The sequence below is a fragment of the Vigna unguiculata genome, chromosome 6 (assembly GCF_004118075.2).
Source record: "Vigna unguiculata cultivar IT97K-499-35 chromosome 6, ASM411807v1, whole genome shotgun sequence".
NCBI classification, from domain to species: Eukaryota; Viridiplantae; Streptophyta; class Magnoliopsida; order Fabales; family Fabaceae; genus Vigna; species Vigna unguiculata.
The window spans coordinates 34044558-34058395 of NC_040284.1; the positions used below are offsets into that span (position 1 = coordinate 34044558).

Here is a 13838-nt window from a genome sequence, read left to right on the forward strand (position 1 = left end):
AGTTTAGAGAGCCTATTATTGTTTTTTTATCAATATTAAGAATTAAACTATTTAAAATAGTTTAGAGAGCCTATTATTGTAATATTTTAAATATATTATTTTATATCAAAGTAAGTATATTAATTTATTCAGTTCATTAACTATTTCCTTTCCTTTTATTTTTCATTTCATTTGCGTAATTTATAAAAGTTATTTGATCTTGATATTCCACTAGATAATCCAAGTGAAACATATAATTTCTTTTATAGCCTACCTGTAATGTTTATGGTTTGTTATCATCACTCAAATTCAGGGTTTGTAAATATATTTGATGTAGCGTTAAACTTATAATACTGTATTAATATTTATTTTGTTATTTTATTATCTTATGTTTATATTAGTATATTAATTTATATATGTATATACCGTGGCAGAGTTTTTTTATGCTTTAGGGGCTTTGGTCCAATTATCATTTATTTTAAAAAATTAATATATAAATAAAGTAAACTTTTTTGTTAATTTAATGTATTAAGTCCCTTTCTAGTATATTTATAAAAGAAAATTTTGCCAACCCAACTATATATAATATCAAATAGTTTTAAATTAATTTAAATTTGTATAAATAGGATCGAAAATAAATGGATTGAATTAAAATTATTAAAGAAGTAACTAAACCTGGATTATACTATTTCATATGTACATTATTGCTTAAAATTTTAATTAATTAATGAAAGAAAGAAAGAAAAATATTATTTTATTTAATTCTAAATAGAATACTTGATCAAAGAGGGTGCATTGCGGGACAGTAACAAGTGATAACCCATTGAATGAAGTTCAGTCTCAAATATTCGAAGAAAGAGATTCCTAAAACCCTAATCTTCCAAAACCCTACACTCTCTCATGGCGTCGTCGTTAATTCGCCTCCGCCGAACCCTCAGAGCACTCTCCGGCATCACCCAGTCCATCTCCGTCACGCATGCGCCGTCGTTTTCCGCCCCTGTCAGGTGCGCCGTTTCATGGAATTGCCACTCTCCGAAGGGGGTGGTTCAGTCCCGTTCTTTCAGGTCATCTTCAACTTCTCTCCTTTCTGTTAGATCCTCGCAGAGCAACATCCCCGACGAGATTGGTCCCGATACCATTCTCTTCGAGGGCTGCGACTACAACCACTGGCTCTTCGTCATGGACTTCCCCAGAGACAAATTACCCCCTCCCGAAGAAATGGTTCGTGTTTACGAGGAAACTTGTGCCAAGGGCCTCAACATCAGGTTTTTTTCCTATCACAATGTTTTTATTATAAGCTATAGTCCTCGTCGTCATACTCCTGAAACAGGTTATGTTGCAAACAAATATTGATGACTACGAAATCATGAGTGAAGTTCGTTGATTAAAAATTAGAAGCCGTGAAATTCTGTGATTTTGAATCCATTTTTAGTTGAGAGCGTGTTGGATACTGTGTTGATCTGTTCGTAGTGGTCTTTACTTAAATGTGTTTGTTTTTAGTGTGGAAGAAGCGAAGAAGAAGATATATGCGTGCAGCACAACAACTTACACAGGCTTTCAGGCAGTCATGACCGAAGAAGAGTCTAAAAAATTTGAAGGTATTTGTTCCCCTTTCCCACTCTCGAATTCCATGATACTGTCGAGAAGATAGAGTTTTATGTTTGATTCCCACTCTCGAATTCCATGATACTGTCGAGAAGATAGAGTTTTATGTTTGATTTGTTGCATATGAACAGGTCTTCCTGGAGTCATCTTTGTGCTACCAGATTCCTATATTGATCCAGTGAACAAGCAGTACGGGGGTACGATTCTTTTTTTCTTTTCAGAAGATATCTCGATGCTTAAGAAGTTGATTGCATGTCTTCATTTCTTTTCAGTTTCAGTATTAGCTGTATCATGTGCACTTCAATAGTTTGCTACCCTTTTTGATTGCAAGAATATTTCTGAATGCATGTTTTCGTGGTTGATAAATAGGAGATCAGTACATTAATGGAACTATTATCCCCCGACCTCCACCGGTACAGTATGTGAGAAATCAGGGAAGACGAGACCGGAATAGAAGTCCTGGTCAGTACAACCGACAAGAGAACCCAGTGCCAAGCTCTCAAGGGAATCCCTCTTACAATGGTCAGGAGTCCATGCCAGGGGATGGAAGAAACTATGCGCCTCCACAAAATTATCCACCCCCACAGAACCATGGTCAAGCATCACAGAATTATCCGCCTCGACAGAATTATGGCCAAGCATCACAAAATTATCCACCCCAACAGAACTATGGCCAAGCATCACAAAATTATCCACCCCAACAGAATTATGGCCAAGCATCTCAGAATTATTCACCACAACAGAAATATGGCCAGACATCACCGAACTATCCTCCCCAACAAAATTATGGCCAAGCATCTCAGAATTATCCACCACAACAGAAATATGGCCAGACATCACAAAACTATCCTCCCCAACAAAATTATAGCCAAGCATCACCCAATTTACCCCCCCAACAGAACTATGGTCAGGCATCACCCAACTTTCCATCCCAACAGAACTATAGTCAGGCTTCGCAAAATTATCCACCCCAACAGAACTATGGTCTGGCATCGCAAAATCATCCACCTCAGCAGAACTTCGATCAAGCACCACAGAACTATCCACAATATGCTCAGCAGCAGGGCTTTGGACCTCCAGGAGGACAAGGGGAAAGGAGTTATATGCCACAGCAGAACATTGGACGACCCGGACAAGGAGAAAGAAGAGATCCTGTGCCTAGGCATGGTGCTTCAGATGTCAGGGGTGACACTTTTGTACCGTCATATATGAAGGATTTCAAGCCATCATACATGGATGAATTTGAACAGGCTGAGCGGGGGAATTATCCTGCCAAAGAACAGACAGAGTCTCAACAAAGATATCCACCTTCTGGCCCAGACAATTTTACTGGACAGGTATTCTACAGACCCAAACTTGAGTATATTTAACTTTCTGTTTATTGGCCAAATTAGTCAGAATAGAGATAAAAACTGATGCTAATATTTAGTTCAATATTTTTTCTTGCGGGAAACTGTATTCATTGAGGCTACATCTTACGTATTCTTTGCTATTGGAAAAATTATCAACTTTGTCTCGATCAATACAAAAGGTGACTTGTTTTTGTTTTTTTTTCTTTTTGCAGGGAAGATATTGAGAGTAGTCTGAGACACGTGGGGGGCTTGTATTAAAGTACTAATCACATTCTAAGCTGATTTGCATGTCCTTTCCATTCGGTGGAATATTGATTCATTGAGCTGTTGGTGTGTATCGATTAATTTAGTTCATGCACTGCTGTGACAAAGTTGAATGTGGTATGTAAGTTAGTACCGGCTGCTACCTTGTTTTTTGAACATGGTTGAACTGTGAATTTCACGTGGTACTTTGCTCTTTTACTCCTCTTTCCCTTCTCGTTGTGACTAACGGAACAAAGAATAATTGTGAATTTGCTCTGTATCATGTGGCAAATTGGTCAGTTTCCATGGCCAGCCTAGTGCCATTAGCCCACAGCCAGCAGCCATGGCTTACTCTTTTGTTTGATATCCTAATTTGGCATATATTATATTTCAAGTTTTGGAAGATCTAATTCATCAAATGATAATAGTAGTTAGTGAGAAGTGCTATTGAAGTCAAATAAAAAAAGGGATCAGATGAAAGGATTCATGTGCTAGTAATTGATAATTTCATTGGTCTTAAAAACATTTACGAAGTGTCTGAGGTTTATGTTAACCGGAAAAGTATAACGTTGAGGTTCCTATAGAAAATCAGACTTTTATTATAAGTTGAAATGCAATGGATGTATGAACTCCAACCACGTATAATCCCTCTGTAGCCTAAAACTTATTTAGAGAGACAATAATAAATATTACTTTTCAAATCAATTTTAGTAACATAAGATCGCTCCTTCGATGAATAATAATGTTTTATTCAACAGTAAGAAGATCGATTAATTGACAAACAAAAGTATTGAAAACTGTTGGTGACACGAGATAAGGATTTACCAAAAAAAAAAAAGTGGCTTAAATGATTAAAAGGAAGGGTTAATAATATATTTTTTAATCTGCAAAAAGAATTTTATTTACAAGGTACTAGTTGCTACTCATACAAGAAAGTAGTATAGATAATTACACTACATATGTATACTACTGTATATGTATTTTCCAATCAATCCTAAAGAAAAATCCTTCTGAAGGTTAATGACATTCTATCACAAAAGTCTCGAGTGATTGTTCGGCTGAGAAACATGATGAAACTTTCACAGACTCGTACAGCGTATAATTAATATATTAAACAATGTCACCAATATATCCAAAAACACAAAACGAATATGAACACCTTTTCTTATACAGATCTTTATCCAAAAACTTCATCTAAATGTAATATAAATAAACCAAATTTTATCAAAATTTAGTTTTTTAAAAAATCAGTAATATCTGAATGATTATCCTCCCGGCACAGATAGATAACGTAACATAAACGAAATATAAAAACAAAACGAAGTTAAAACAGAAGACGACCACAGTGGGAGTCGAACCCACGACCTTCTGATCCGAAGTCAGACGCGCTAATCCACTGCGCTATGCGGTCTTTGTTGGCATAAAACTATATAATAAAATATTACTGTTAAGTCATTTTAGTTAGAACAAAACAATTGTCAAATATTGTCGTGATTGTGGAGCGTTCCATTGACTTTAATGTACTTTGGTTCGTAACTTAAAAGTACCATGTCACAGGTGTGGTATTTGAATAACGTAAGGAACAAAAATTAAAACTGAGATAGAAATCCCAACAAGGACCGCATAGCGCAGTGGATTAGCGCGTCTGACTTCGGATCAGAAGGTCGTGGGTTCGACTCCCACTGTGGTCGTGATTAATATTTTTTGCATGAAACGAAATCATTATTTGTAGTAAGAATAATAAAAAATTTTGAATATGTTTTTTGGGGAAAAAGAGGAGTTTTAGGGTTAGAGCAGTATTTTTGACGAGGGAGGGTTGAAAAGGGTTGGTCCAGTGGAACAGAGAGAAGCGAATCAGAATGAGCAATTGGGTGAAGCGACGCGGGGAGAGCGTGGTCGGAAGCAGCAGAGAGGAAGACCAGCTGATAGTGACTCCATTAGGCGCCGGAAATGAAGTGGGACGTTCGTGCGTCTACATGACCTACAAAGGAAAAACCGTTTTGTTCGATTGCGGAATTCACCCTGCCTACTCCGGCATGGCGGCGTTGCCCTATTTCGACGAGATTGACCCTTCCACCGTCGACGTCCTCCTCATCACTCACTTCCACTTGGACCACGCCGCCTCCTTGCCCTACTTTCTCGAAAAAACCACCTTCCGCGGCCGCGTTTTCATGACCTACGCCACAAAAGCCATTTACAAACTCCTCTTGTCTGATTTCGTCAAAGTCAGTAAGGTCTCCGTCGAAGACATGCTCTATGACGAACAGGACATCAACCGCTCCATGGATAAAATTGAGGTTCTCTTCTCATTCTCACTGCTCCTTTCTTTTTGTTTTAATTTTCAACCTGCGTTCGATAATGCCTCTTATTTCGATAAATTCAGTTTTTTTCGTGCAAGCTAAGCAAAATCAATGATATTGTGTAAATTCGATTTTTTTATTATAGTTTATCCCTAAAATTTTACGTCGGCTTACGGAAATTAGTGACTGCAGGTAATAGATTTCCATCAAACATTAGAAGTGAATGGTATTCGATTCTGGTGTTATACTGCAGGCCATGTTCTTGGTGCTGCTATGTTCATGGTTGACATAGCTGGTGTCCGAGTGCTTTATACCGGAGACTATTCACGCGAGGAAGATCGCCATCTTCGAGCTGCTGAGACCCCACAGTTCTCCCCTGATGTTTGCATTATAGAGTCCACCTACGGTATACAGCACCATCAGCCTCGCCACACACGTGAAAAACGCTTCACTGATGTTATTCACTCCACCATCTCTCAGGGGGGGCGTGTGTTGATTCCTGTTTTTGCCCTTGGTCGTGCGCAGGAGCTCCTCCTCATCCTTGACGAGTATTGGGAAAATCATCCAGAACTCCAGAATATACCCATCTATTATGCATCTCCACTTGCGAAAAAATGTTTGACAGTTTATGAGACATACACCCTTTCCATGAATGACAGGATCAAGAATGCAAAGTCGAATCCTTTTTCCTTCAAGCACGTATCAGCTTTGAGTAGCATTGATGTTTTCAAAGATGTAGGACCCTCTGTTGTGATGGCAAGTCCTGGTGGACTTCAGAGTGGGTTGTCTCGACAACTGTTTGAAATGTGGTGCTCTGATAAGAAAAATGCTTGTGTTTTACCGGGGTATGTTGTTGAAGGGACATTGGCTAAAACCATCATCAACGAACCCAAGGAAGTTACTCTCATGAATGGACTCACTGCACCACTTAACATGCAGGTGCACTACATTTCCTTTTCTGCTCACGCTGACTCTGCTCAAACAAGTGCATTCTTAGAAGAGCTCAATCCTCCTAACATAATTCTTGTTCATGGGGAAGCCAATGAGATGGGCAGACTCAAACAGAAGCTTATCACTCAATTTGCTGATCGGAACACCAAAATTCTTACTCCCAAAAACTGTCAATCTGTTGAAATGTATTTCAATTCCCAGAAAATGGCGAAAACCATAGGGAAGCTGGCTGAGAAAACACCGGAGGTTGGTGAAACCGTCAGTGGTTTGCTGGTAAAAAAAGGCTTCACGTACCAGATAATGGCACCTGATGATCTACATGTCTTTTCACAACTATCAACAGCAAGCATCACTCAGAGAATTACCATTCCCTATTCTTGTGCCTTTAATGTCATTCGGCATAGACTAAAACAGATATACGAGAGTGTTGAGCAGTCAGTGGATGAGGAATCTGGAGTTCCAACATTGCAAGTCCATGACTGTGTTACTGTGAAGCAAGAATCTGAAAAGCATGTCTCCTTGCATTGGGCAGCAGACCCCATCAGTGACATGGTATCAGATTCAATTGTTGCTCTGATTTTAAATATCAGCCGTGATGTCCCAAAAGTAATGGATGAAGCGGATGCCATCAAAATTGAGGAAGAGAGTGAGAAGAAGGCAGAGAAGGTTATGCATGCCCTCCTCGTTTCACTCTTTGGAGATGTGAAGATAGGTGAAAATGGTAAATTGATTATAAACATTGATGGGAATGTAGCAGAACTCAACAAAGAAAGTGGGGAAGTTGAGAGTGAAAATGAAGGTCTCAAGGAAAGAGTAAAGACAGCATTCCGCCGTATTCAGAGTTCTGTGAAACCAATTCCTCTTCCTGTTGCACCATAGTTTATTCCTTTTTTTGCTTTGTCTTGGGAAGGTGCAATGCCACCAAAGACTTGCTCACATGAGATAGTTGTCATAATATGTAGTTAATGTAACTCTAGTATGATGAGCTTGGACACAACATTCTCTGTCCCATTTTCGTTACTCATCGAACATTTAATCTTTTAATCTTAAAATGTTTTATTTATGTGTCTTCACATTTTCTGTCATTTTATCCCTGATAGCGATGGTGCGCATCTTCGAGTGTTTAATAAACCATTTGGCAGTTGCTCCGATTTCATTGTTTGTAAAACAAAATGGTTTTCTTTTAATTGAAGCATAATTCAATTTTGCTTACCATGAATCTTGTGCTGGGAAATAATGCTGGACCTTTTGGTTTGGTATTCTCTTTACCTTAAAATTAGTAGTGTTTCTCTCGTATGATTAAGGGTTTCATGAGTAATCACCACATAACTTTCGAAGTTCGGAATCATAGTAATAGAAAAGAATGTAAATGATTTAGTAAGCCTATTTCTGGAATGCTCTTTACCTTGCTTAATTTTTTAACAGAAGAGTCTTTTAAGTATTTTCTTTTATTATATTTTGATCTAATAATGTTGGTGATAAGTGTGTCTGGGACCAATGCAATTTGAATTAATCACAACTAGTTTTAAGGAAATCAACCAGTTTGTTTTCCCCTGGCGAAATAACGATGTAAAAGAGAATAATACAATACATGTTAAATTTATAGAAGAAAAAAATTATCAAAAAATATAATGTCAAATGCATCTCATGATTTTGGAAAACAAAATTATTTATCAATTTCTTAATTGATATCTAAAGATACTCATCAGTAGGATTCCTTTGAATAGCAGTATAAATATCATCATCTTTAGACTTGCAGCTTATAACTTCACCTTTTACTAACAGAATTTAGAAATAATTTTACATTTTTCTATAATTCGTAAACAAAATACAGGTTGTTTCTATAATTTAGTAACATAATTGTAATAGTGACAAACTAATGCTAAAATAGTTCTGATTGACAGCTGAATAACAAAAATAAAAAATGCTAGTTTCTCTTAAGTTTCTCTTAAATAACCATAATATATTTAAAACACGTCCTCATTTTAAAATATTGCCATTCTATTGATTTCCTCTCATCTAAAAAAAGTTATAGAACGTCAATTTTCTTAAAACAAATAAAACACAAAACAAATTCTTAATAAAAGAATAAAAGATCTAAAGAACAGTTAAAATGACATATTTCCGTTTTAATTTATTTAAATAATTACTAGATATATTTGTTCATTTTCAATTGCAACAGCTAATAACTAGATCCACTCAGAGTACTGATAGAATATTGGATTTCAAAAGGGGGGGTACCGTTATAACTTATATCTCTAATGGAGTATTAGGTTTGATCAATAACAAGTAAATGTATTAATTCCAAGTTCAAAGTACGGTATCAAAAGAGATGAGATCAATAATAAGATAAGAAAACTTAAAAAGGGCTCATAAACTAGTATATGGATATTTGAAGGAATTTGAAACTAGCCTATACTCTCGAAAAAAATTTAGTAGTAAATCTAAAAGATGTCACATGACATTAGACTGCACTTTTCTTGTTCCTGAAATTCTCCTTCATCATTGTAAATTTTTTCTTACACTGATTCACAGTCTTCCCAGGTACTGCCGTTGCAACTCGCTCCCATCTCTGGCTTGTTTCCTTTGGAAAGGCTTTTAAAGCTTGAACCAGTGCTCGTTCCTGCACTGCAGACCACACATCCTGTTCTGAACTGGAAGAAACTCCATTAGTAGATGCAGAGTTCTCATTATCTGTACTTTTGCTATGAGAGTCTTCTGTGTTATTGGTTGAGGCAGGAGTTGATACACCTTCTAATTCTTCTCTGGTTGAAAGTGGAGACTCAATTGATTGTGCACCAGGTTTCCTTTTCTCAAGAAATGTGTCAAAAGCTTTTGATGAATCAGGTTTCTGCAGGAGTACAGTTTTAGTTGCCTTCATTATTTCTTCAACAGATCTTCCAGTTCCAATGTATTCTGAAATAACCTCCCACCTACGTGAAGTTCCTTTGGGGTATTTCTGCATTCCTTTCCTCAGTAGATCAATCTCTTCTTTACTCCAAGGTTTCTCCTTCTTCTCAACATTGCTTCGAGAAGCACTGCCATTAGCCTTGATGGAACCATTGGCATTTTGTTGATTGGTTTTCTCATCAGCCACCTCTTTCTTGGAGCTCATCGCATCTCTCAAAACACTTGCTTGCTCTAATAACACCTTTATGCCTTCCATGTTCTCACAGAGACTCCTCATCTGCTCAATATCAAGTGACATGCAAAGCCCTTCCACATCATCATCAGAAATATCAAGTAAACGCTGGGATACAATAGGTCCTGAAAGAGTTCGAAGGCGAGCTCGCTCCTTCCGCAACAGCTTTTTCTCTTTCTCTTTCACCTTCTTGTGTTGCAAAGCAGCTTCTGCAGCTTGTCTCTCTTCCTCCTCTTTCCGTTGCTTCTCTTCCTCTGCAATTCTGGCTGCTTCTTCTTCCTGCAACTTCTTTGCCAGGAACTTAGCCTCCTTTTTCCTCTGTTTCTCAGCTTTTTCTTCTTCCTTTCTTCTCAATATTCTGGGGTCCCTCTTATAAGCATTATCAACAAGAGTGCGAATCCGTGCATAATCTTCTTTCCTAGCTTTTTCTGTCAATTTTGCATTCTGCCTTTCCATCCACCTCTTGTGGTCTCGAGATTCAGCTTGCTCGAGATCAAACTCATCAGCATGAGGAAACTCCCTCCAACTTTTAAAGGAGTACCAAAAATTGTAGAAATTATCTACATCTTTTAATGGAGTATTATCATCACCTAGTGTTGGAATTGGTTGATTAACTGACCACCGTCCGTTCCTCATAAAAGCAGGACCAAACACCTTAAAGAAATCCTGTGGAGCACAATCAGTGGGAATCTCGTCATCAAACTCATCTGTGGAATCATAAATCCTTCTCTTCACAGGATCAATCAGTACTTCATATGCTTCCTGGATTGCCTTGAAGTGACTTTCTATTTCATCCTTCTTTGCTTGTTTCGCGGCTTCAGTTTCCTCGGCCAGAAGAAGAGCAGCCTGTTTGTCAGGATGAAACCTCAAGGCAGTTTCACGATAGCTTTTACGGATTTGATCCTCAGTAGCCAGATACCTTAGATGACCCAGACCCAATAATGCATAGTGATCTTGTTGCTTGTCCCCAGTACCAGATTTCTTTTTGCTCTTACTGCTGTAAGAATCAGATGGAAGGTACGTTTGTTCCTTGTCATCAGCCACTTTCTTGTCTTCAGCCTCATTCTTATCTTCCTGAACACCACGAAGTTTAAGTGCAGCAGAATGGAAAGAATGACCTGCAGGTTCATATTTCAAAGCCTTGGTAGGAAGGCAGTTTGAAGAGACAAAAATAGGCTGCCCATCAACAATCTCCTGTGAGTAAGTAATGAGACGGAATTTTGTATGTACAGCCATAATGGTGGCTTTCAGAACAACCAAATATGTCTCCCCTCAAATTTTACTATGTAACCTGCATTCAAATAAAAATTCAATTAGACAGTTCCCAGACTTCAGTTAAATCAACATCTAAATATTATTTAAGAGAATAAAATATTTTCTTAAAGAGTGCAGGAACTACAACTATAAAGTGAAGGGGAAAGATGGGAAGGGAAAAAAGGCCAATAATGCAACAAGGATGCCCAATCTCAATGCGTATTGGATACAGTAACTTTCTTGATGTAGCATAGCAATCAATGGATTAATAGAACACCAGAGATGAGCACACTGTAAAAAATTTTAGCCAATATATCACAGAATTTAAAAGCTAAAAACTGTTTCAGAGTAGACCTAAACAACTATTGCTCCTCCGAGCAGTATTATTTATGGCAGAAGGCCAAAATTCTGTCATATAAACATTCCATTGCATCCTATGACAGCAACTTCACAAATTGCCTATGCCAATTGGCAAAATATCTGCCGTTGTGACCATGGCACTACCAGTTAAAAACATTGCCAACACAAAGACATCAAAAATATTTTATAATGGAAAAGTAGCCATCTTACAATGAAAAAAAGAACAAATACACGACATACTGTCTGAGTCTGACCTATGTTTTCATGAAGGTAAGGAGAGAGAATCGAGGCATACAACAATGAACAGAAGTAACTTATTGGCAAGTATGCAATGTACAAAGATTGAATAGGCAAGGACTGGCCTCTCAGAGGCATATTCTCAAAAACAATGTTTTCCCAAACCAATACGAGAAAGCGTAACAGTTACAGAAAATAGTATTCAGTTACTTCACCCGGGCATAGAATACACGCATTGAAGTACAATTAACTGAATATCAAAGAAGTAAAACATCGGTAATTGGAGGGAAAGTACTGTGAATGATCCACAAAAGTAAATATCGATTCAGCTTCACATGCATAGGAAATATCATTGCAATCTTACCAAAATTAATTAAACTCACAAAATAAAGGCAAAAACAGTTAAGACACTGCTTGATATACGGACGAATACATAGCACTACCAATTCTTCCCCCTCCCCTCCCTAACTTCATGAAACGAATAAAAAACAAATCCAGCCCATCCAATGAAAAGAAAAAGTAAAGGAAATAACACATCCAATTCATCAACAGTTAAGTAAAAAACTGCCTAAAACTACCATTCAGTTAACATAAAATTCAAATAGTAACAGTGATCAAGCAGAAGAGCCTTTTTTCTCAAAGCATGAGGATGAAAATCCCAAATTTTTTAAAACGTAAGGACAAAAAAACATTGAAAGAGCATAAAAAATTTATTTCACTGAATATTTTTATTAACCGAGTGCATGTCAGATTCGACATCCGAGATCGATAATTAGGGTAAAATCACGTCGAAGACAATGCAAAAGCAACATGCTCCCAAATAAACACTAATAATATTGTGGATTTCATTTTTTCGTAGTATCCAACACCAAAACTAAAAAACTTCGACGAAGAAACCGCAAAATATGAAAGAACAATTATAAACAAATAAAATAAACAGGGGTGAAAAGTACACAAATTCAATCACATCACAGGGAAAATCATGAAGAACAACAAAAAAACAGCTAAAAAACGAAAAGGCTGAAGCTAAACTCAAAAGGGTTTGAGATATATGAAGAGAAAGATTACAGTTTTGCAGCAGGAGAAGTGGAATGAAAACAGATCGTGATTGGCGTGAGAAAGAGAAAAGCATGGCATGTGAGGTGTGTGGTGTGTGATGCAGAAAGTGATGCGATGGGAAAACGAAGAGGAAGAAGAAAGATGAAAGCTTTACCAAGAAAAAAGGAGGGAGGAATCACGCAAAGAAGGGAAGAAGCCGACTGTGAAGAGCACAAGAGAAGGAAGGTTTTGGTTTTCGTTTGGGCATTTTATATGTGGCGACACCCACTGCCCTATCTTTCTTCTTCCTCTTTCTCTCTTTCTTTGCTAAAATAATTCTAAAAACATCGTAAATTACTTCACTAGCCTCCTTCTATTTTCAATATAAATAAAACCAAAAAAGTATTTTTTTTTTTTCAGTTAAATGAAATTATAGATAATTAAATTACTTGGATGTTTATTTTTAAAAATTACAAAAGAATGCGCAGTTTGATTTAAAATAAGTTTGGAATTGAATGTAATTTATATCAATATCATTTTAAATGCAATTCTTTATAAATTATAACCAACTTATCACATATGTGAACATCTAATTAGATAATATTATATTATCTGCTGACTTCTCTTGAAATTATAAGAAATAAAAATGTAAAGATAGGTCTGTTGTTATTTTAAAAATAAATAAAACTAGGTTAAGAAAAATATTTCATGTGAGCAAAGTTTAACAAAATTGAAAAAAAAAACAAAAAAAAACGTCTTTAAGATGGATCTTTGTTACTTAAATTGGATTCAATTATTATTAGAAATACTTATGAGTGATAAATATGTTTATTACTCCACAACACATATATATAAATACTTAACTCTTGTAAACATTTACCTCTATGTTCCTTTGGAAAAAATCAGCAAATAAACTTCCTACTATTTTATCAAAAGTATTACTTAGTAATTATAAAATGACATTAAAAATAATATAAATATATCATTTTTTTTATATAAATAAAAATTGTATTATCGTGTAATTGTAATTTTCAATTATTTTTAAATAATTCAATTTTCATTAAATATTTTACTGTTTTTATTTTTTTTTTTTACAAGATTTTTTATTTGAATAACTTATTTCATTTGAATAGTTGATGTAGTGAGTATTATTTAAATTTAATTTGAATTTCCGTAAGTTTAAATTTTTTACTTCTTAATTTAAATGATTGCAATACTATTTTTTTTTTTTACAAATATCACCATGCGTAAATTCCATATAATTTGATGTATGAAAATTTGGTCACTTCAATTTATAATATTGCTTTTTTTTTCTTAATTTAGACCAATAACAAATCAAAAAGTAATCGAATGAATACTAAAAGTGGTAAAATAGTG

The 13838-nt window shown here is 36.0% G+C and overlaps 3 protein-coding genes and 2 non-coding genes across 5 annotated transcripts; 3 read left to right on the forward strand and 2 right to left on the reverse strand.

Annotated features, from left to right (window-relative positions):
• Positions 1 to 775: 775 nt before the first annotated feature.
• LOC114187069 (multiple organellar RNA editing factor 1, mitochondrial) lies at positions 776 to 3398 on the forward strand. The gene is made up of 5 exons (XM_028075193.1): positions 776 to 1244; positions 1480 to 1577; positions 1716 to 1781; positions 1954 to 2921; positions 3149 to 3398. The coding sequence occupies exons 1-5, from the start codon at positions 880 to 882 to the stop codon at positions 3158 to 3160; spliced, it is 1509 nt and encodes a 502-aa protein (XP_027930994.1). The 5' UTR covers positions 776 to 879; the 3' UTR covers positions 3161 to 3398.
• Positions 3399 to 4516: 1118 nt separating this feature from the next.
• Positions 4517 to 4590, reverse strand: TRNAR-UCG. Its single transcript has one exon. It is a non-coding gene; the product is annotated as a tRNA-Arg (tRNA).
• Positions 4591 to 4796: 206 nt separating this feature from the next.
• Positions 4797 to 4870, forward strand: TRNAR-UCG. Its single transcript has one exon. It is a non-coding gene; the product is annotated as a tRNA-Arg (tRNA).
• Positions 4871 to 4923: 53 nt separating this feature from the next.
• Positions 4924 to 7503, forward strand: LOC114187067 (cleavage and polyadenylation specificity factor subunit 3-I). The gene is made up of 2 exons (XM_028075190.1): positions 4924 to 5476; positions 5672 to 7503. The coding sequence occupies exons 1-2, from the start codon at positions 5039 to 5041 to the stop codon at positions 7307 to 7309; spliced, it is 2076 nt and encodes a 691-aa protein (XP_027930991.1). The 5' UTR covers positions 4924 to 5038; the 3' UTR covers positions 7310 to 7503.
• A 1201-nt stretch (positions 7504 to 8704) lies between these two features.
• LOC114188002 (dnaJ homolog subfamily C member 2-like) lies at positions 8705 to 12775 on the reverse strand. The gene is made up of 2 exons (XM_028076477.1): positions 12637 to 12775; positions 8705 to 10863 (listed from the first exon to the last, which is right to left on the reverse strand). The coding sequence occupies exon 2, from the start codon at positions 10806 to 10808 to the stop codon at positions 8895 to 8897; it is 1914 nt and encodes a 637-aa protein (XP_027932278.1). The 5' UTR covers positions 10809 to 10863; positions 12637 to 12775; the 3' UTR covers positions 8705 to 8894.
• Positions 12776 to 13838: the final 1063 nt, after the last annotated feature.

What these genes read in the sequence shown, in the direction of transcription:
- LOC114187067 (XM_028075190.1), top strand. Translation starts at nt 5,039, where the DNA reads ATGAGCAATTGGGTGAAGCGACGCGGGGAGAGCGTGGTCGGAAGCAGC. An exon ending in GCTCCATGGATAAAATTGAG is followed by an intron (nt 5,477 to 5,671) that starts GTTCTCTTCTCA and finishes TAGTGACTGCAG; the next exon opens with GTAATAGATTTCCATCAAAC.
- LOC114187069 (XM_028075193.1), top strand. Translation starts at nt 880, where the DNA reads ATGGCGTCGTCGTTAATTCGCCTCCGCCGAACCCTCAGAGCACTCTCC. An exon ending in GCCAAGGGCCTCAACATCAG is followed by an intron (nt 1,245 to 1,479) that starts GTTTTTTTCCTA and finishes GTTTGTTTTTAG; the next exon opens with TGTGGAAGAAGCGAAGAAGA. An exon ending in AGAGTCTAAAAAATTTGAAG is followed by an intron (nt 1,578 to 1,715) that starts GTATTTGTTCCC and finishes GCATATGAACAG; the next exon opens with GTCTTCCTGGAGTCATCTTT.
- LOC114188002 (XM_028076477.1), bottom strand. Translation starts at nt 10,808, where the DNA reads ATGGCTGTACATACAAAATTCCGTCTCATTACTTACTCACAGGAGATT.